The following is a 23956-nucleotide window of genomic DNA, read 5'->3' on the forward strand; positions in this document are numbered from 1 at the left end:
TCATTTGCATTGATGTAAATCAAACCTGTGCATTATTATTTCCCACTATTTGCATATTTTTGAAACGGTTTCAGTCTTTAGTGGTAGTCTGTTTCATTTTGCAGGCACATATTAAACTTTTCATTCCTCTACAGGTGTCTCCTTAATTCATTTCAATTTCCGTGTTGAGCTTCCCATTTAAATCTCATATAGAGTAATCCAAGTTCCTTTAGTTGCATCATTGTTGCAGTTCCCATGATGCCCATTTTGAGTTGTAAGAAATAAAGTGCAAGAAGAAACAATAGGGATTCTGTTATTAGTAATGCACAGAATAAAAAGATCCTTTTTGTATAGTTTTAGGGTGGTGGTTCCTTTTTAAGGAAAACATCTTTGTATTACCGGTGTCTGAAGAATGTTTGTTTTGTTCTGACTGAAGTTCAGCTCATGAACTGTGTGATGTGGAAGAATTACCGTGGCAGGGCTAGCCACCCAGTGGTGTAACCCATGTATGTATATATATATATATATATATATCTAAAAAGGTTGTGGATGGATGGATTTAGCCTGTGGATTGAATTACATAATAGTAATTTCCTGTAACTGCAAGCTAGAAGCTACAAGAGTAGATACATCTGCTGTTAATAACTTACTGATTGATGTTCATCGTGTTTCACTGTTGCAATCATTACACTTGGATTATCCTGCTGGCAGGCTACCCGCAGTCGGCCTGAATTCCAAAGCCCTGGTCCGGCGTCGGTTGCCATCGCCTCTTCCCTGACGTCAGTGTGCCAGGGGTATACAAGATGCAGCCGACGCCATTTTCTCCAGTCTTTCTTGCCGGGCGGTGCCCAAAGCAAAAGCAGTTCGCAAGTGCCGGTCGGCCGACTCCTGATATGTTTGAATTTGAATTTCAGATCCAAAGTCTTCAATAAAACTAAGTACCCCGTTGGGGAAACTTTTTCTTGCTCCAGACCGATGTCAGTAAAAGTTAACAATTGTATTTCTTGTGGGTAGCAAATACCTCATAAGGATTTTCATTCTTACTGTATTCCTTGCCTAGGCCCTGACCACGACGTTGCTAGTTGTCAGTTTTGTGCTAGATTCAACCAACGCACTATTAAGTGGCGGTTCGATTTTGCTTTTCATTACTTTGGCCGAAGGTTTAACTATATAATACCGTCAGAACAACCGACGACCGGAGTCCATAAAAAGCGCAAGGACAAAGAAAAAGACAGGCATCTGAGGTCGAAAACCGACGACAAAGCCTCTTCTAGGCCAGTCGCCGGTTCGCCGGTTTTCAGTGAGGCGCTTTTGCAGCCCCTGACTCCCGCTACCTCAGAGCCACAGGCCGCCTCTGACTCCCACGTGGAGACAGCTAGGCCTCTGGAAACTCAAGGTATTGGACCTATGGAAACAATTCCCTCAGATGGGTCTGGAGCCGCTGAGCAGGCATCGGCTTCTGAGGGTGTTTTCAGACCTACACAGCTTACTATCAAGAGCACTTCAGCAGCCAAGGCAAAGTCTAAAACACCTTTAAAGACAAAGAAACCAGTACAGCATTCTCCTGGACAGTTATCCATGCCAAAGAAACAGATGCTCAAAATGGCCGAAGACCTAATAACTTTGATCAGGGGTTCCCATCCCCCTCTGGATAAAAGGCCTAGGCAAGACACTGATTATGAATCCTCTGACCAGGTTTCTATTTCTTCTGATTCCTCTTCAGAACAGGGATATTCTCTTCCTCCCTATGAGGACTCTGATGCTGAGGAATCTATCCCTTCAGCCTCTCCTCCTGAGGACTATTCTTTTGGGGAAACCCTGCACACTGAGGGAACATTTCCATTGGGAGAGCCAGGATTATTCAGAATCCAAGAAAAGGCTCAGAGACTTTCTTTTACTACCTCCGCACAGGCTTCTTGCTATCCCCCCTGTACTAGATGTTGTTGATGTATTTTCTGAATCCAGTTTGACTGCTGATTCTTTACCCCCTGCACCAGGTAAGCCAGATAGGTAATACAGGGTTCCAGACTCTCATACATTTCTTTATAAAAACCCCGCTGCTGATGCAGAAATTATTTCTCAGGGTCCCAAAGGGGTCAAGGCTTCCACTGCAAAAAACCCTGTTCCCTCTGATAGGGATTCTAGAGCTCTGGATAGATGGGGGGGTGGGGGAGTTTACACCTCTGCTGCTTTAGCTGTAAGGGCTTTAAACTGCCAGTTTCACATGCTTAAATATCAACAATACCTAATGTCTTTGCTTAAACAGAAAATGCTTACAAGTTCTGAATGTCCTGAGAACAAGGAAATGCAGGATTTATTGCATGCAGCTGAACAAGTGGGAAAGCATACTTTGCAATGTGGTTTTGATTCATTAGAGGCATCTTGCAGCCGCAGTTACAGGTTCTGTCAATCGAAGGCATGCTTGGTTAAAAGAACAGAGTTTACCTGATCATGTTAAAGCAAAATTATTGGATGCTCCATTACAGCATGATACTTTGTTTGGTGTTAAGGAAAATGAAAGATAAAGCAAAATCAATGCAGACAGTAAAGGATTTCTTACTGGTTCAGCCACCTAGATTTAGCAGGAACTGGCCTTCTAAAAATTGGTCCTTTCCAGTGTCTTATAGGTCACAGAGAGGCAGATACAGACGCCCAAGAGGCAGATCTCAGCCCCAAGGCTCATACAGACCTAAACAATGGGGTGCTTCTGCCCCAAAAGGCGGAGAAGACAAATCTCAACCTTATAGGAAATGGTCTCAATGACTTTTCTCTACAAATGCCAAGCACTTACCTTTTGGCAGCACCCGTAGGGGGAAAACTAGCACTTTTTTCACAAAAGTGGCACATGATCACCCAGGACAAATGGGTACTGAATATTGTTTCTCAGGGTTACAGGTTCCACTTTCATACCCTACCAAGGTCAAAAGGTATGCCAGACCTGCCACAAAATCAATGGGCAGAGGCACAAAAACAAATTTCTGCTCTCATGGACATGAGGGCTGTTCAAAGAGTACCACAGCAAGAACAGGGGCAAGGATTTTACTCAAGACTTTTCTTGTTACCCAGAAAGGACAAAGCCTGGAGACCAATACTGGACCTGTCTATTCTAAACACTTATCCTGGATGTTCCAAAATTCAGAATGTTGACACTGCAGCAACTTTTACCCATGCTGGACAAGAACGCTTGGCTAGTTACTTTGGACCTCAAAGAGGCATACCTGCGTGTCCCAATCAGACAATCTTGCAGAAGATACCTCAGATTCATAGCTGGCTCAATGCATTACCAATTCTCTGCACCGCCCTTTGGCTTATCTACTGCACCCAGGGTCTTCACAAAATGCTTGGCACCAGTAATTGCATTTTGCAGACAAAAAGGAATTCAAATATATCCCTACTTGGACGACTGCCTTATTCAAGCCGAGAGCAAGGACATTCTACTAAAGCATCTGGTGTTTATAAAAAGATTACTAATTTGCCTGGGGTACACAGTAAACGAAAAGAAATCAAATCTAGTACCCTCTCAAGAGATAATATTCCTGGGTGCAAGCTTACATACAACTGCCCAGATGGCTTATCTCATGCCAGACAAGCAAAGGCAACTGACTCTTTACTTTCAAATGATGGCAACAAAGACCCAGCTACCTGCAAGAAAAATTCTGCAGGCTTTGGGCTTCATGGCATCCTGCATCCTACTAATTCCATATGCAAGACTGCTTATGAGGAAGCTACAATGGTATCTAAAGTGTTTGGATTCGGCATTGCCACAGCCTGGAAACAATAACAACTCTTCTTCCCTGCCTGCAGCAGGAGTTTCGATGGTGGGCACAGGCCTGTCACCACAACAAGGGACAGCCTTTCACTTTACCCACAGCCAAGCGGACACTAACAACAGATTATGCCTGGGGGGCACACATGGCAGGAAAATGTATTCAGGGCACGTGGCCTGCGGAGCAAATGCATATTCATATCAATCAGAAAGAGATGCTAGTTGTACAGAATGACCTGACAGCCTTCAAGGATCTACTACATCCTGGACAACTATTACTAAAGACTGACAATACTACAGTTATGTGGTACATAAACGAGCAAGGGGACACACATTCCTACCCCCTCTGCAGGCAAGCCATGTGGAACACAGCACTGACCTATCAAGTACATCTGCAGGCACAATTCCTGCCAGGAAAGAAAAATACTCTGGCAGATGAACTAAGCAGAAACCTCATGGACCCTCACAAGTGGAAACTAGATCCACAGGTCTTCAGCATGATAACCAGGAAATGGGGATGCCCAGACATGGATCTTTTTGCCTCCCCTCACAACTACCAACTACAGAGATTCTGCACAAGGACTTATCACTCACAAGCATGGAAAGTGGATGCTCTATCATTCAGCTGGAAAACCCTAACAGTTTATGCCTTTCCACCACTACTTCTCCTTCCCAAGGTACTCCTAAAAGTCAGCCAAGAGAAGCCAAAAATTATTCTGATTGCCCCAGACTGGCCACACCAGCACTGGTACCCAATCCTAAAGAGCTTATCTCAAGACCCAGCCTGGACTTTACCTCAAATTCCTCATCTTCTGACTCAACAAAACAATCAGATCCTGCACAGCCATCTCAGAACCTTAAATCTGGCTGCATGGCAAGTAATATAGCCACTCAGAACACACATCTCTCTCTCTAAAGCTTTTATGGATGTTATTTTGGAAGCCAGGAGGGTGAGCACCAGGAAATCTTATGCAGAAAAATGGAAGACATTCTGTGCTTGGAAACGGGCACAAGGACTTGAACCACTTGTTCCAAATATTCCTCAGATTTTGCAATACTTAACTGAGATGCTGGACAAAGGCCTATCCTTCTCGATAAATTAAGATCCATGCCTCAGCCATTTCAGCTCATTACAATACGGAACCTCCTATTTTCTCTCATCCACTGCTAAGACAGTACCTCAGCGGGGCAAAAAACATAAGACCCCAAAGGAGAGCACCGATACCTACATGGGACCTCAACTTTGTTATGGAAAAGCTCACACTGCCTCCTTTTGAGCCAGCCAATACAGCTGATATAAAATTCCTATCATGGAAAACGGCTCTGCTCCTAGCAATAACTTCAGCAAGAAGAGTCTCAAGAGTTACAGGCATTAATGGCAGTGGAACCTTTTATCATTTTTCATCCGGACAGGGTTTCTCTAAGGATAAACCCAACATTTATACCAAAGGTAGTATCCAGTGTGGCTCTTAACCAAACCATTCATTTGCCAACATTTTACCCAAATCCCCAGAATAAAGGGGAGAGACTTCTGCACTCTTTGGACATACACAGGCAGCTACGCTTCTACTTGGACAAAACAAAAGCTTTCAGAAAAACTGAGCAACTGTTTGTAGCATATGCTGCAGGATCACAGGGAAAGGCTATCTCAAAGCAGACTATTTCAAAATGGATAGGACACTGTATTTGTTTCTGCTATGCACAGCATAGTAAGTCAGTGCCTAAGAATATTAGGCCACATTCTACCAGGGCAGCAGCCACTTCAACAGCCTTTCTCAGAGGAGTACCAACCAAGGATATTTTGGAGGCTGCAACTTGGAGTTCAGTACACACCTTTACCAAGCATTATCACTTACCTCTTTATTCTAAATCCAGAGCAGGCTTTGCCACTGCAGTTCTGCAGGGCCTCATAGCCACTCCTAATCCTATTTAGACCCAGCCGCCGTGTATCAGCTTTGGGATTCAACCCAAGTGTAATGACTGCAACAGTGAAACACGATGAACATAGTACAGTTGTGTACCTACCATAAATGTAGATGTTCGAGTTTATTCACTGTTGCAGTCCAGGTTACCCACCCTCCATCCCCCTTGCTTTGCTGGAACTTATCTATACTTCTCTATCCTATACAACCTATGTGGTGTATTTGCTTGTAGAGTAAGGTATTGGTTTTATTGTACTGTATGTTTTTATAAGCAATATGTATTGCCTACCTTCTTGGGGGCGCCTGACATCTGGGGCAAGAAAAACTCTAGAAAATGGCGTTGACTGCATCTTATATACCCCTGGCGCACTGACGTCAGGGAAGAGGCGACAGCAACCAACGCCGGACCAGGACTTTGGAATTCAGGCTGACTGCAGGTAGCCTGCCAGCAGGATAACCCAAGTGTAATGACTGCAACAGTGAATACACTCTAACATCTACATTTATGGTAGGTACACAACTGTACTTTCCTCATGCAGTACTGTGACCACATTGAAGCATGACAGTGAGTACTGTGAAATTGTTTTCAGTCGTGATAATAAAATCATTTAAAACTCAGTTGTGTGGCTACCCATGTCTGTGCTAGATTCTGAATAGACTGCACAGTGGATTTGTGCATACAGAAAGCGTCATTTATTTCTAGCTAGTTTACAGTTTTTGAACAAGCTAGAAATTGTATTTTCTCTCACTGAGTGCTCTGTTTTTGTTCTTGCAGGTTTTGGACGAAAGGATGTAGTCGAACATCTTCTACAGAGTGGAGCAAATGTTCATGCAAGGGATGATGGAGGCCTCATTCCTTTGCACAATGCTTGTTCATTTGGCCATGCGGAGGTTGTTAGTCTCTTGCTAAGACATGGTGCTGACCCAAATGCCCGGGATAATTGGAATTACACCCCCCTTCATGAAGCTGCTATTAAGGGGAAGATTGACGTCTGCATAGGTAAGATGGTTGGGGGGTACATTGTCTTCAAAAGTTGCTGTTTACTCCTTTGTGGCGTTTTTGAATGTGTTATATTTTCCCAACTTAAATGGTGGAATTTGGTCATAGAAAATGGCATGTTGAACATGTTTACATAATTCGGGTAACTCAGAAATGCATTTGTTTTTACTAGTTTGTATTTTTTTTCTCTATCACTTAATTGCATGGTCATTTTATTGATTTGTTCCTGCAGCTACCACAACAGTGTAATTTGGCTTAGTGATATATGACTGATCTCATTTTTTTCAACTGAAAATCATTTACTTTGGGTCCAATTTTTTATTTATTTATTTATTTATTTTACATTTGTTGACCGAGCTAGTCCAGCTTGGATATATGTCCATTTTCAGTGGAGGCCCGGGGAGATGAGCTCCAAACTTGAACATTAAAGTGAAAAATAATAGAAAATCTTGCTAAATACATAAAGTAACAAGATAGATTCAAACATTATAAATTGTGGCATAGTGGTAACATATAAACATACAGTAGTTAGAGAAAACAACGACAAAAATTAACGTGATATACAATGGAGAATACTATCATAATGTACAGAGAGAAAGGATACAAGAAAGTAGGAAGATGGCAGTTATATATGTACTAATTTTTTTTTTTTTTTTTTTTTTTTTTTTAATAGATAATTAGAAGGAGATGTAAATCAGTGGATGCAAAAAAATGAATAGATTTTGGGTTCTAAAGATGAGGGGTTTAGTCAGGGGTCAAGAAAATAAAGTTAGTCAGGATTAGTACAGGGGCAGGGCCATTGTGTTTTAAGGTAGAGAGGTTTTGAGGGAATAGTAGAAAGTTCAGAGGGAAGCAAGTTCCAATCTTTACCAACCAACAGTGTTAGAGAAAAGGGAATCTCCGGCCCTGTTGTTTGCTTTGTCAATATTTACAAGATGTTTGTGTGCAGATCTTAGGGACTTTAGGTTATGGTAGGGGTGAATAAGAGTAGATAGTATAGGTGATTTGTTAGATTGATAAAGAATTTGTTGGGCTATGCCTAGTTGATTAAGTTTTAGTTGCTGTTTGAAATTCAAGCCAGCCTAGTTTTAAATTAGTACAGTGGTGGGTTCTGTAAGGGTTGCCTGTGGCAAATCTGGCTATGTTGTGGTAGGAGTTTTCTAATTTCAAGATATTCTTTTTTGATAAGTTAGTAAATATGGGAGAGGCATAGGGAAGGGGTGAGATAAGGTGGGAGTGGGCTGTAGTTCTAGATTCTGGAGTGAGGAAAGGTTTGATTCTGTAAAGAGAGACTATTTTTCGTCAATAGTTTTCAATGTGATACTTCTATGGGTATCGAAGTTAAGGTTGTTGTCAATGGTAATGCCTAGTAGTTTGGTAGTAGGATCTTGTGATATAGGTGTGCCTATCTAAAGTAATTGGTAGTCACTGTGTAGAAGGTTTCCTTCTTATGTGGAAAAGCTGTGCCCATCCCTGGGGAAGCAGCTGTTGCCATTAGTAACATGATGCCCTGTTTTTCCTTTCAAAATGAAACGGAGAGCCAAACATTTATCTCCTCCCCAAATTTCTTTGGTAGGATTAGTTTACTGTGTCTGGCTCAGGGTTTAATTCAGGCTATTGCGTCTTGTAAAGTAATTTCTGGTAAAAGTAAGAGGGATTCCTCTTTTTCTGAAGAGCTCTGAATAGGAACAGGAAGATGCAGGGATCGGTACAGGTCCCCCTCTTGGATTTCTAATTCGGAGTCTGAGGATAGCTCAGTATCTGATTCTCCCAGTGTTTTTTTTTCTGACTATTGCTATAATGTGCCAGTGTTTTCAGTGGGAGAACGCCATGGGTTTCTCAGGCTCAGAAAATACTATTAGTTAGGCAAGGATTTTTCAGAACCTACAATCACACTTCCTGTCCTGTCTGCTTTAGGGGTTGTATGTTACTGCCTTTAGATGTTCTTCATCTCACATTGCTGCAGTCCTTACACTTGGGTAGTCCGCTGTCCTCGGTCGGCCCGAATACCAAAGTATAAGGCTGACGTCGGTCAAGGCGCTTAAGACTGACATCAGGACGTCAGGGTACAAATGCGCATGACCGACGTCATATCGTCAGTCTTTTTTGCCGCATGGTCCGATGCAGAAGCAGCGTTGCAAGTGCCGTTCGGCGTTCTGAAATTTTTCGAGTTCGGAGTTTCAGACCGAATCAAAGTTGGCCAAGTACCCCGTTAGAATATTTTGTTTTTCTTGCCTCAGTGTTTTACCGGATGTCAGAAAAAGTGAATAACTGTATTTCTTGTGGGAAACAGATACCGCATAGGGACTATCATTCTTTGTGTATTCCTTGTTTGGGGCCTGAGCACGACGTTGTTGGGTGCCGCTTTTGTGCTAGGTTCAATAAGCGTACTATTAAGCGAAGGTTGGATTGTGCTAGGCTGGTCTTCGGGAAGCGGTGCAATTATAATATGCCGTCGGATTCTCCGGCGCCCGCTTCTTCGAAGAAGCGCAAAGACAAAGCAGTTAAACCCAGGCAAGATGAGTCGTCCATTCCGGACGCCGGTTCTTTAGAGGCGTCAGTGGAACCGGTGGTTCCGACGGAGGCTTCTCTGGAGTCCCAGGGGGAGACTCTGATTTTGCAGGATGTGGCCTCTCAGGAGGCAGGTCAGGCTGAAGGGGCCTCTCAGGTTACTGTTCTCCCCTCCCTTCCTAGGGTGGTTAGGCCCTCTCCTCCTGTTTCCAAGCCTTCTCCCAGAGGCAGGCCAGGTTTAGCTTCGGTTGGTGTCACTCCTAGTTCAGCAGGGTCTGTACCCAAGAAGCATATGCTTAAAATGGCAGAAGATTTGATTACTCTGATTAGAGGTTCTTTGCCCCCTCCTGATAAGAGGCCTAGGGTGGAGCCAGAGTTGGGGAGTTTTGAGCAGGCTTCAGATGTTTCAGAGTCTTCGGCTGAAGACTTGCAGGAGTACTCTCCTTATTCTGATTCTGATGCAGATGATTCGACTCCTTCTGCTTCTCCTCCAGAGGATTTTTCTTTTTCAGAGACTCTTCATTCCATGAGGGAACATTTTAAGTGGGAAGGTCAGGACTTCTCTGATTCCAGGAAAAGGCTTAGGGAATTTTTGCTTTTACCCCAGCATAGGCCCTTGGCTATACCCCCTGTTCTGGATGTTGTGGAAGATGTGTTTGCAGAGGCTTCACTTAATCCTGATTCTCTGCCTCCTGCTCCTGTTAAACCGGATAGGTATTACAGGGTGCCTGAGGCTCATAAATATCTTTATAAGAGTCCTAGGGCGGACCCAGAAACTGTTAGTCAGGGACCTAAGGGTGTCAAGGCCTCTGTTGTGAAAAATCCGGTTCCTCCAGATGAAGAGGCCAGAGCTTTGGATAGGTGGGGGTAAGAAAGTCTATACTTCTTCTACCTTAGCTATGAGGGCTTTGAATTGCCAGTTTCATATGTTGAAATATCAAAACTATCTGCTTTCTCAATTGAAGTCTAAGGTGGATGCTCTGGCAGAAGGCATTGAATGTAAAGAATTACAAGATTTGGTGCATGTCTCTGAACAGGTGGGTAAGCATTCTTTACAATGTGGTTTTGATGCTGTACAGGCCTCGTCTAGGGTGGCTGCCACTGGTTCAGTTCTTCGCAGGCACGCCTGGCTTAGGGATCAGAATTTATCTGACCATGTTAAGACAAGGATTTTGGATGCTCCTTTACAGTCTGATGTGTTGTTTGGTTCACCTGTGGAGTCAGTCTTGAAGAAAATGGAAGACAAGGCTAAGTCTATGCAGGCTGTTAAAGATTTTTTGCAAGTTCAGCCTCCAAAGTTTAGTAGGAATTGGCCTGCTAAGGGGTGGACGTATCCCTCTTATGATTCCCAGTCTAGGGGTAGATCTAGACGTGGTAGGGGCAGAGCTCAGAGTTCTTTCAGACCTAGAACAGGGAGTTCACCTGCACTATCTTCGGGTGAGGGCAGGGGCCAGTCCTTTCGGAAACAGGCCCAATGACCTACCTTTTCAGCTGCCAGATCCTTCTTGCCTGGCAGCACCTTTGGGAGGAAGGTTGGCACTCTTCAAGGAAAATTGGAATTTGATTACCCAGGACAAATGGGTATTGGATATCATTCACCAAGGTTACAGGTTTTATTTCCATACCTTGCCTCCATTCAAAGGCATGCCGGACGTTCCTCCTCAGCAAAGACTAGAGGCTCACAAACAAATCTCTCTGCTACTTCAAATAAGGGCCATACAACCAGTACCTCTGCCAGAAGTGGGCCTAGGATTTTATTCTCGCCTGTTCCTAGTACCAAAGAAAGGGGACACGTGGAGACCAATTTTGGATTTATCTATCCTCAACACATATCTGGACATTCCCAAGTTCAAAATGCTGACGTTGCAACAGCTTTTACCTCTGCTGGGCAAAGATCATTGGATGGTGACTCTGGATCTCAAGGAGGCTTACCTTCATGTTCCTATCAGGCTCAGTTGTAGGAAGTACCTGCGTTTTCGGGCTGGGACTTCTCATTATCAGTTCTCTGCATTGCCCTTTGGCTTATCTACTGCGCCCAGAGTGTTCACGAAGGTTCTGGCTCCAGTGATAGCTTTCTTCAGGCTAAGGGGAATACAAATCTATCCTTATTTGGACGATTGCCTGATTCTGGCCCAAGGAAAGGACGAACTTCTTCAGCATTTACAGTATGTGATAGCAGTATTAAGATGCCTGGGGTATTCTGTGAACGAAATAAAGTCCAGTCTAGTACCCTATCAGGACATGTGCTTTCTGGGTGTGAGACTGAATACAGCATCCCAGATGGCCTTTTTGACCCTGGACAAACAAAAGAATCTTTCTCTTTACTTCCATCAATTGTCTCGTCAGTCCAGGCTGACTGCAAGGACAGTCCTTCAAGCCTTGGGGTTCATGGCATCTTGTATTCTGGTACTTCCCAATGCCAAACTGCATATGAGGAAGCTACAGTGGTATCTCAAAAATGTATGGACACAGCACTGCCAAGATATGGACACTGTCATTCAGATAATACCTTGCATTCAAAAGGAATTTTTGTGGTGGGCTCAGGAATGTCACCTAAACAAGGGACTCTCTGTGACCCGGCCAGAGGCGAGTCAGATTCTAACGACAGATGCCTCAGACAAAGCTTGGGGAGCTCATCTAAATGGAAAATGGGTACAAGACACGTGGCCTGCCAGACTTCAACATCTACATATCAACTTGAAGGAGATGTTAGCAGTCCAATTTGCATTAATAGCTTTCAAGGATTTACTTCTCCCAGGACAGGTGTTGGTTCTAACAGACAACACAACTGTCATGTGGTACATCAACAAGCAAGGGGGAACGCATTCTTATCCTCTATGCAGACAAGCAATGATTTTGTGGGAGACTGCTCTCAGTTTACAGCTAACTCTTCAGGCAAGGTTTCTGCCAGGAGCACAGAACTCCTTAGCAGATGTGGATCCCCACGAGTGGAAATTGGATCCTCGTGTATTTCAGAAATTGACAGTGTTATGGGGAACAGACATAGATCTGTTCGCTTCTCCACTAAACTACCAGCTGCCAAAGTTTTGCACAAAAAGGTTTCATCCCACAGCCTGGAAAGTGGATGCTCTCTCATTCAATTGGAGCAATCTTCACGTGTATGCCTTTCCACCTCTGCCTCTCCTCCCAAAGGTACTCATGAAGGTCAGACAGGACAAGCCAAACATGATTTTAATAGCTCCAGATTGGCCTCGACAGCACTGGTACCCATTACTGAGAAGTCTGGTACGGGAGCCTCCATGGCCTTTGCCTTCAATTCCTCACCTGCTGTCTCAGGAGAACAGTCATTTACTCAATGTCAAACTTCACTCTCTTCATCTGACAGCCTGGCATATTCTGTTTTACACCCTGGAGGGTCTCAGCTTCCACAACAAGTTTTGAATGTTATTTTGGAGGCCAGAAGGCCTAGTACAAGAAAAGTGTACGGATAAATGGAGGAGATTTTTATTTTGGAGTACAGCAAAGGACTTTGATGTTTCTAAGCCTAATTTAAGTGTGGCTCTTCAATACCTTACTGAGTTACTGGACAAAGGTTTGTCCTTCTCCTCTATTAAGGTTCATGCTGCAGCAATTTCTGCTCACTATGACTGTGACCCACCTTTGTTTTCTCATCCTTTGTTTAAGCAATTCCTTAGAGGGGCAAAGAATATAAGACCCCCACGTAGAGCTCCTACTCCTGCTTGGGATCTCAATTTTGTGTTGGAGAAACTCACTCTACAACCTTTTGAGCCTGCAGCTACTGCCGAGTTGAAATATTTATCATGGAAGACTGCTTTTTTGTTGGCCATTACCTCTGCGAGAAGGGTTTCTGAATTACAGGCCCTTATGGCTATTGAGCCTTTCTTAATTTTCCATAAGGATAGGGTATCTTTGCGTACTAATCCTTCCTTTATGCCTAAAGTGGTTTCTAGTGTGGCTTTAAACCAAACTATTCATTTGCCTACTTTTTATGCAAACCCCCAAAATAAAGGGGAAAAGATTTTGCACACTTTGGATATACACAGGCAGTTGCGATATTATTTGAGCTGAACTAAAGGATTCAGGCAGTCTCAGCAGTTATTTGTTTCTTTTGCTTTGAGTTCTCAGGGCAAACCTGTTTCAAAACAAACTATTTCTAAGTGGATTGGTTTTTGTATTGCTTTCTGTTATTCCCATCATGGTAAGGAGATTCCAGCAGGGATTAGGCCTCATTCCAGTAGGGCTACTGCCACCTCTACAGCTTTTTTAAGGGGGGTGGCTACTAAGGATATTTTGGAAGCAGCTACTTGGAGTTCAGTGCATACTTTCTCTAAGCATTACCACCTTCCACTTTACTCTAAATCTAGGGCTGGTTTTGCCACTGCAATTTTACAGGGCATTTTGGCAGCTCCTAATGCTTTCTAGTTTTGCCATCCTCCCTTACCTCTGCTTTGGGATTCTACCCAAGTGTAAGGACTGCAGCAATGTGAGATGAAGAACATAGTACAGTTTTGTACCTACCATAAATGTAGATGTTCGAAGATCCACATTGCTGCAGTCCAATACCTCCCTCCTTCCCCTCTGTAGTTAGAGGCGGTTGTGTGGTTTGGGTTGTGTATATATTGTAAATATTGTAAATATGTTTAGTGCAGGGGTGGTTAGTTGTTTTTTGCTGTCTTTTGGTTCTAGCCTTTCTTTTTAGGGCCTTCTGACATCTGGGGCAAGAAAAGACTGAGGATATGACGTCAGTCATGCGCATTTGTATCCTGACGTCCTGATGTCAGTCTTAAGCGCCTTGACCGACGTCAGCCTTATACTTTGGTATTCGGGCCGACCGGGGACAGCAGACTATCCAAGTGTAAGGACTGCAGCAATGTGGATCTTCGAACATCTACATTTATGGTAGGTACAAAACTGTACTTTTTCCTGACAATTGGCCACCTGCCCCTAAAAAGGCCGGTAGTATGTATAAAGTTTCTCAGTCTTACATTTTTATACCCTATTCCCAAACCTGACCCAGAAGCTTTAGATTCAGTTGATTGAACTGCTCCTAAGCTCTTAGTTAATTCTAATCCTACTCTTTCTGATAAAGATGAAGAAAATTATTGATAATTGTTGGGAAAAGGTGTGTACTTTTGCAACTTTGTCAGGCTGATATTCTTAAGGTTGTTTTAGCAAATTGTGAAAGTATGAGGAAAGTGTTATCTGCAGTTTCTTCTTGTAAGGAAAAATCTACTTTTAATAGCTTATTTTTTCTGATCTTGAGATCACTACTCATTGTTTGCAGTGTGTGTGTATGACTCTGATACTTCTTCCAGTGCTATGGGCACTGGTACTGTGTTTGAGGAGGTTTTCATGGCAGCATTCTCTGAACAGACCCTGGGAACTACCGCCCCATTAGCCTGACAAGCCTCGTCTGCAAGGCCATGGAACGTATCATCATGGAACTCATAAACAAAGACATTGGAGATCTCCAAACCCTGGACCCCACACAGTTTGGGTTTGTAAAAGGCAGATCATGTCTCCTAAACCTGATAGACTTCTTTGAAGTAGTCACTAAGGCCGTGGATGAGGGTAAGGTGGTTCACACAGCCTATCTAGATCTCGCCAAGGCGTTCAACACCATCCCCCACGCTGGAATTATAGATAAACTCACTAAACTAGGTATAAATTCCTATGTCACAAGATGGGTTGCCAACTGGTTTACTGAAAGAACCCACACTGTGAAAGTAGCAGACTCCAAATCAGACTTCAGACCAGTGACAAGTGGAGTACCACAGGGTTCAGTCCTGGGTCCTCTCGTGTTTGGTATCTACTTCTCTGAAGTACAGGCTAACACAGAAGGTCTTTGGCTAACTAAATTCGCAGATGACTGCAAACTAGGAGCCATAATTGAAACTCCTAACGATGTGGACATCCTACAAAAGGGCCTCACTGAGACAGATGCCTGGTGTCAAAGACATGGTCTCAAGCTCAATGCCAAAAAGTGCATTGTCATCCCCTTTGGTAAAAATTCTGTACCCATGAACTACCACATGATACCACAGGTAGTCTACTTAACACTGAAAGTGCGATAAGAGACCTTGGGACACAGATGGACAGTAGTCTCTCCGTTGATAATCACATCGCCAAAGTGGTCAGGAAATCCTTCTACGTGGCATACCTCATCACAAAAGGTTTCTCATCCAGAAAAAGAGGTCATTGTTCCCCTCTACACATCACTCATTAGACCCATTATAGAGTACAACGCCCCTTTTGGTATGTACCTCACAAGACATCTACAACAACTGGAAAGGCCGCAAAAATACCTCACAAAGAGGATTACTGGCCTCAAACAGATGCCTTATGCAGACCGTCTCAAAAAAACTCCAGCTTTATTCCATCGCATATCTCCTACTCAGAGGCGATCTCTGCCTAACATACAAAGCTATGTCAAACCCAGAGCTGTTGGACATGCTCCACTTAAAGAAATCCCAATCCCTCCGAGCTACACACTCTAGGGACCTAAACCTTGTCACCACAATAAACAGAACATGCTGGAGGGATAGATTCCTGTCCCAGAGACTTCCCATACTCTGGAACAGACTACCTATCTATGTCAAACAGAGCTCCTCATTAGCACTCTTCAAGAAAAGTCTTGATGATTGGATGGGTAATAGGAAATTCACCCCGGGGATCACTTCTGTGGTTCTGCTTGACAGGGGCACAGGAAAATAATTTTCTTGGGTGGCGAAAGCCAGGGTACATATTTGGCTAGTCTTATATAGGCCCTAGGGCTAATAGCCTAGTACCTACCTATGAACCTCCCAGATGATGATAAAAATTAGATTTTTAAATTCTCCCTTGGTTAGAAGTTTAGCTTTTTGATCACCTGTGGCAGCAGTGGCCAAAAGTGTGATGAGAGGAGCAACCTGATCTGGGAATCTCTAAGACTTTTTTAGCCCTCTTTTTCCATAGTGTTCAATGGGTTTTTTATACCTCCTCATCCAGATTTGGAAATACAGTCTTAACAAAATTCAGCCAAATTGATTTTTAAAAGCAATGGCAAGGGGGTTCCAAAAAACTCTCAAACCTCCTAAAATCAAGGATAGTCCAAGTAATTTCTTAAAGTTTTGTGCTTCTGGATCACATCAGTTCTCTGCCTTATCCTTTGGACTATCCACTGCACTGAGTGTGTTCACAAAGTGTGTAGCTCCAGTTAGAGCTAATTGCAGGCTACAGAGTATCCACTTTTTTTTCCATATTGAGACAACTTGCTTATTGCATAATCTTTCATAGTGTCAGGAATCTCTCTGTCTTGTGACAGAGTTCTTACACAAGCTGGAATTCAGAAGTCTTTCTTGACTCCATCACATAGGGTTGTGTTCCTACGATGTGAATTGCACCTCAGTTCAAGGAACTTTTCTTCCACAGGAATAAATGGATCATTATTTAGGTCTGTTTCTAATGTTTTTCTTAATGTGGCACAGTGGCGCAGCGGATAGTGTTGTCACCTCACAGCGAGAGGTTCCCTGCTTTGATTCTCGGATGGGGTGCCTTTTGTGTGGAGTCTGTATGTCCTCCCTGTGTTAGTTTCCCCCTACATTCCAAAGACCTGCATTAGGTAGATTGGGCACTCTAAATTGGTCATAAGTGTGAAGGTACTGCAAGTGAATGGTGTGGAACAATGCTGTGGCATTGCTAGCCACCCTGCGGTGTAAACCTTGGCTCTGCATTGTCACTGTTGAAGTGACACTTCACCTGCATGTGCAACAAATGAGAAAAGGGTTTTATGGATGGATGGATTCTAAGGTTTTCCAGTCAGACTTTGGTCACTTTGAGGGAATACTTCAGAATTTCAGGTCTCATGGCATCTGAGTCTCCTGATACTGCTGGCAAAGCTTTACATGAGAGATACAGTGGTATCTGCAGTGCCTTTGGTCCCGGCAACAACACCCTTTTGTTTTGTTTTTTTCAAATCCCAGTGCTGGGGTTTGTCAGAATAGAAATAGTTTGGATGTGAACAACAGGTATCTTTAAATCCAAGTCTCCTCTTCTCCCTCCCTTCCCCAATGCAGTCCGTAACCACAGATGCTTTTGACTTTGCTTGGGGAGCAGTTTCAGGAGGTATAAAAGTAAAGGGGGTCTGGGATAAGAAGGACAGATGCAAGCACATAAATGCTTGCCCTGATCAAGGCACTCAACTCTGAACCCTCTTTGGTTCCCGGAACCTCTTCAAGTGGTTGCAGACAATGCCGCAGTCCTGTAGTACATCAACAAGCAATGAGGAACCAGGTCTTACCCCCTTTGCAGATTAGCCATTTTAGCTTGGGATATAGCTTCATAGCACAGTCTCACTTTACAGGCTCCCTACGTTTTGTCAGAGCAAAATTGTGTGGCAGATGAGCTGTACAGCTCCAGGGCAGAACCTCAGAAATGGAAACTTGATCAGGGAGTCTTCCGAGATTTGATACATCTGTGCCTCCTATGTGAACAATCAACTGGCATGATTCTGTCCGTAACTTGTGTCCATTTGGTTAATTGTTAGTATGTTGTCAGACTGATGATAAAGCAGTGTGTGGGAATGAGAATTGCATGGTCTCACTTGGATCATTCTAAACAAAGCCATGTTTATTTGGTCATTGAACTAACAGAGCTGATATAATTAGTGACCTTAGTGTTTTGGTGTGTATCGTAGGTTAATTGCAGCATCTGGAGGCTTAGTCACCACAAAGCCTTGTTGTCCTGTCATTCCTTACTTGTGACATGTTTTGATGACTATCAGTATAATAATGAAAAGACTTTGTAAACTTTTTTTTATTAAACAATGGTCTTAAAAATTGTCTGTCCCTTGGTGATAGTCTCATGGATAAAATGAGGAGCGTTCATAGGCTTTAATGATTGTCTCCATGCATGTACTGTAGTGTGCCCATTAGTCTATGCATACACCTCACCCCTTCCCTGTGCTGATGTTACTGTCACTGATGTTTACTGGTTTCCTTCAACAGCATGAGCACAAGAAAATAGAATTTTATTGGTTTATTAAAGCAGAGGCCGAGAACATTTTGCTAACTGGGCGAAAAATGCTGTTTAGCAATCAGCAGTACATGTAAACGGATTTTACTTGGTTAATACTTTAATAAAATATTTCAAGTTTATGATTATGTGCTGCTTTAGTTTGCTATTTATGGTCTGCGTGCTGTCTGATTGATAGAAGAATGGAGATAAAAACTTAGGAATTTAAATTTTAAATGCTGTTTCACTCTCCTCATGTAGCTGTATCCTCATGGGCTACACTTGGTTTGAAGTGAATGTTTTAGCATGCGGCATTTCTCACGACCCAGAATAGAACATCTCATTCCCCCTTTTTTTTTTTTTTTTTTTAAACAGATGTGATTCTTTTTCATTGGCATGCTTATTACTGAAATGAGACCAAATTCTTTTAGCTTGAATCACTAGTAGTGGGAAAACTGTTCATGTAAAATTCCTTATCTTGTAACTTGAAATGGATTATTTATAGCCTTGAGTCCTAGATGACTTGTTCATTTCAGTTTTTTGTTCAGAGAACTCAACATTTTTTCTGTAACATTTAAGCCTGTAGATATGAGCACTTCTGTGAAAAAGTATGTTTGAATTAAATAAGTGGTTTGTTAGGTGAGGCAGGCTTCGTGTTAGGCAGTGTAAAGTAGTCCAGACATTGTGAAGCAGTCCAAAATTAAAGATTTCTTCCACTTTTGGAGGATTGTTCATTTTTCTTAGTGTGTTTTTTTAAGATATTTAGTCTTTTATTAGGAAAGGAATTGTTAGAGTCAAAATGCTATCCTGTTAAAAGAATCTGCTGACTCACCTAAACTTGTAAAATGAACTGTTAAAAGTTGTTTTAAAACTCCTATCCAACAATGATATGGTCCTTGCATATTGAATTACTGTAATGTTATTTATATCTGATGGTTTCCTGGTTGAGAACTGTCCTTGTAGGTGTAAACTGCTTTAATTTTCTTAAGGTCGATGTGAATTTATTTTTCTAAGACTATTTTCCCGTATGGATAGGTTAATAAAATGGGCTTTCCAAGTGTAATGTTTAACTCTTCTTTAGAGTTTGACCTGCTGGAAGAAGTTAAGGCCATTTCTATGAACATGTTTGTCTTATCCATCCACTGTGCGAATTCTTCATGTGTTTTGGAATGGACGTTGTCATGTCTCTTGGATTTGCAGACTTGATTTTGGGGTGGTGATGTCTTTGTGTAATCTTACTTAAAGTTTTGTAAAATGCAAGAAGTCCTATATACCAGGAAAGTCAACAATAAACAGTCTTGCTGTGACAATGACTTATCTTTAGAAAATTCTGTCTGGAATATTTGAATCAGCTTCTCTTTCTATGGCAAGAAAAACACTTCAACAGTGCTGTATTTGTGACTGCTGCAAGAAAAGCCTGTCTGATGGGGTCATGGAGGACTTTTTGGAGTTTGCCTTTGTCTTTTATTTCTTGAGAATGAAAGGATTTAATTTGTGTTGTAGTATCAGTATCTCTGCATCTCTGTCTGCATTTTTCAATCAGTTTTCTATCTTTGGAAAAATTGTTTTTTTCTTTGTGAGTATACAAATATTAGAGCTAAACACTTGGTAAATACTTTGGGGGCGGGTCCTTATGGAGAGCCCATATGGCAGAGATGAAAACTAAAAGTGATGTTGGCCTTTCTGAAACATGAGGCATTTTATTTGAAATTCCTTTATTGAAGTGTGAAGATGGATGTAGGATATGTTAACATCAGAAGCTGCCATGCAAGAGTCTTTTACTATTAAGAAAAGTAAAATCTACACTCTATCTCTTGAATGATTGTATGAACATTTTTGATCTAGTAGATCTAGAACTGGTATTGGAAAAACAGTTCTCTATAGGTTCATTGGTATTTACTAACCATCACAAGGGCCTTTTTAAGCCTAGATAGCCATGCATCCCAAATCTCTGACAAGTTCTGGTACCCTTGATAAGTGTAAGCAGGGGGTTGGGAGGTGAAACATTTACAAGCAGGAGCTTGGGAAATTAACCATTTACAGGTTGACTGTGTTTGATAGAGACATAGGTGCCAAACCAGGGATGAACTTCCTTTTCCCCCATCCAGTCGTCCAAGTTAAACTTGAATTGGAGAGGAACTGTGCTTCACAGAAATGGGGAGCCTGTTCCACAGAAGGGATAGTTTCTGGGTTACATACCTCTCTCTCCAGCAGGACCTGTTTATATCACAGGCATTGTTTTAATCTTTAGAATGGGTAACTCCTGGTGCTGTTTTGCGGATATGCAGGACATCCATCAGAGTGGGGTCTGATGATGCCTTGTATGCCAGGCATAGATCTCCCCATAACAGCCTGTAGGAGACTGAATAAGGGATAGGGCCTTGAGGAGGTCTGCATAGGACATGTTACTTACGCCCTGTATTCTTTTAGTGAGGACTCTCTGTGGACATTAGATTGTTGGATATGCCTGGTTATGTACATACCAAAGCAGGCATTCTACCCAGTGATAGGTCTGATGAATTACAAATACAGTGGAACAATGACTTCCTTGGACCTAGACGCCATACCTTTGCTTATAAGTTGCACAACATGGAATGATTTCCTCACTACTGTAGACACTTGATAGTCAAAGGAAAGATTACTATCTGTGTGTGTGTCCCCAAGTCCCTGACTACTGGGTCACCTCTTAGGGGTGTGTTGTCAGTATGATAGTTATGAGGAGTGGATGACTTCCTGAAGGATACTGTTATGCACTTCTTGGCATTTCCTTTGTCCATGCTTTTGGCACCAGTTGTTTGCCCGTGTCGGCCTTTCCTGGAGAACATTTGTGTTGGTGGATGATTGAATGACTGCTCCTAATATGCAGTCATCTGCGAATTTAGTCATCCAGATGCCATTGACATTAGCCTTGACTTCAGAAAAGTTTATGCCAAAAAGAAGCGGTCCCAACACCGATCCCCGAGAGACTGCGCTTGTGGCTGCCCTCTTTGTAGAGGTGGACTCCCCAGTTCCAACTTCCTGGGTTCTCTCTCTGAGCCAGCTGGCTATCCCACCAGGTTATGTAAGGGTTTGTACCTAACCTCTTAAGTTTGTCAACTGTACCTGAGTGGGGGATTGTGTCAGATGCCTTGACCGGGTCGTGGTCGGCAGTGTGAACCATTTTGCCCTCATTCATTGCTTTGGTGACGACCTTAAGGAAGTACACCAGGTTGAGTAGGCATGACCTGCCCCTCATGAAACCAAATTGGGCTAGGTGCAGTATCTGGAGGCTTCCTGTGTTGTCATTGATCATTTCCATGAAATTGCATATGAGACTAGAGACTTACGGGTCTGTAGATGGCCCACTTTTGTGCAGTGGGATGACTGTTGCTGTTCTCCATTCATGAGGCATAAAACCTGTTTGGAGGCTACAGTTAAATAGCAATTCCAGAGGGCCTGATAGATCATGTTTCAAGCTATTTAGAAGGCATACTGGGATATTGTCTGGATCCACTGATAGGTGATGTCCTTCATGGATGCATCTGCAGTCATAACAAATGGGTTGTCCTGTCGTCAGGCAGCCCTTCGGTCGGCCGGATTCCAAAGTCTGGGTCCGGCTTCGGCTGATGTCGCACTTCACCCGACGTCATCTCTGCTGGTCTTCGGGTATAAAGGCATCAGCCGACGCCATTTTCCTCAGTCTTTCTTGCCGCGTGGCGCCCGAAGCAGAAGCTGTTCGCAAGTGCCGGTCGGTCAGATCCAGAGATTACTACTACCGAATACCCTATCTTGATGGAAGATTAGGAAGGGGTTGCACTGCCATTAAGGCCTGTAGTTCCGAAACCCTCCTTGCTGAAGTAATAGCCAGTAGGAAAGCAGTTTTCCATGACAGGTGTTGTAGATCTGCTGTTGCTGCTGGTTCAAACGGAGGGAGTGTCAACTTTTCTAGTACAAAATTCAAGTCCCATGCTGGTAATGGTGGTTTCCTAGGAGGTTTTACATTCTTGATCCCTCTGAGAAACTGCCTGAGTAGAGGATGTGAAAAGACAGGAGGATCAAAGCTGTATTCTGGCCTTAGAGAGAGCATTAAGGACCTGTTCCTTGTTAGCAGGGGAGTTAAATATGATGGTATTTCTTGAGGAATGGTTGATCGGGAGAGAGGGGTAAAGTTGGAGCTGAATTTGTTGGCCAGTAGGTTTGCAGGATCTTCTGGCACAGTATAGATGGCTCCAGTTACTGTGAGCTGTGCACACGTGTATTACCTTTTGAGGTTGCGTACATAGCTAAAGAATGCCTTGTGGTTGTCCTTGACCTTTGAGGCCAAATTTACCTCCCATTTGGCTTTGGCAGACTTTATTTGTCCTCATAGTTGTTGGTTTAGTTTGAGAGTGCTTTGCTGGGTGCTGCACCTCTTAATTTGCCGTGATTTTCTTCCTTCTGTTTCACACCCTTTTGATGATGTGATTCCACCACAGTGGCTTTTTTTTTTTTTTTTTTTTTTAAGTTAGTTCTGTACTACATCCTGGTGGGTACATGGGCCTCTTTGCAGCTGTTAATATGCTTGTATAGGGTTTCTGTGAACAGTTCTGTGTAGGCAGGAATGTTCTCAGAGTTTTGGGGGCTTCAAGTTTAGCCAGGTTTTCACTTAATAGTAGGAAGTTAGCCTTGGAGTACTTCCTGAATTTTTCAGGGTTAGCTGGTGTTCCAAGTTTTATTTTTACTTCAAAGGAGACCACAGTGTGGTCTGACCTTTCCAGATAAGACATTACACTAGGGGTGTGTGCAGCTGTCTCCCATGTTAGTGAGGACCAGAACCAGTATAGTTGCAGCCCTTGTTTGGTGTATTGACAGTCTGGTCCAGGGAGTTTGTGCCTGGATGTTTGGTGTTGTATATTTGTATATGATTCCCAGTTAATTGTGGGGTAATTAAAGTCGCCTATAAATATGGTATTGGGTTGGATGGTGAGTGTTTTCAATAAGTTTAAATACATCCTGGGTCATAAAGGGGAATCTGTAGCTTGCAAGGAAGTAGTATTGGATTTTTCCTTTGGTGATTTGAACGTGAATGAAATATTCAAAGTAACAACAACGTAAATCCAACAATACGGTACAGGACGGCACAACAACTCCTCGGCTTGAACAGGTCACAATTTATTGACAAAACCCAGTTAAAATGACAAATGAGGTGATAAAATCTCAATGTTACAGTTGAGCGCTTTCATCTGACCAAATGCAGACTTCTTCAGAACTGTCATCTTTGTTACAATGTCAGTCTTTATACATGCTGTTTTGGCGCCAAAAACTGTTTGAAAATTTTTTAAAAAGATATCCTCTCAAAACAGTATTCAATGAAAAATCAACAACAATAATAAAGTGCACCGTGCTTCATATATACCTAATGCCCAAAAATATGAATGTTAATAAAATACAATAAATACAAAATTAATACTCTGAATACCTAATAAAATGAATATATGAAAATACATAAATTACGTAAAAACTAATGTATTGCTTTTACGCTTATGTACACAACTAATGATGAATGATGTGAAAATATGATATATACTATCATTAGTAATTGATGTATAAATATATAAATAACATGAGAATAATATAAAAATTACGTATTAAGTACAATATAAACTTCTGTAAAAACATCCCTATGCCAGGCATAAAAATGGTTTTATACTGATGAAATCATTAATGCCTAGAAATCTAGTGGCATCTGTTAATATTTGCCATTTACTCTCTTTCATGGCTAACATAGCCTTCACATTACCACCATTCATCATGATGTCCACCTGATCCAAAATAATAAATTAAAAA

The 23956-nt window shown here is 42.4% G+C and overlaps 1 protein-coding gene across 1 annotated transcript in view; it reads left to right on the forward strand.

Annotated features, from left to right (window-relative positions):
• Nucleotides 1-23956, forward strand: part of TNKS2 (tankyrase 2) — a gene marked incomplete in the record, with an annotated part of 1900381 nt that overhangs the window by 77219 nt on the left and 1799206 nt on the right. Inside the window, 1 exon segment of the mRNA XM_044056654.1 lies at nt 6443-6667. Coding sequence (XP_043912589.1) covers nt 6443-6667 — 225 coding nt within the window.

This window comes from Protopterus annectens, chromosome 14.part0, assembly GCF_019279795.1.
Source record: "Protopterus annectens isolate FY-2018-M chromosome 14.part0, PAN1.0, whole genome shotgun sequence".
Taxonomy (NCBI): domain Eukaryota; kingdom Metazoa; phylum Chordata; order Ceratodontiformes; family Protopteridae; genus Protopterus; species Protopterus annectens.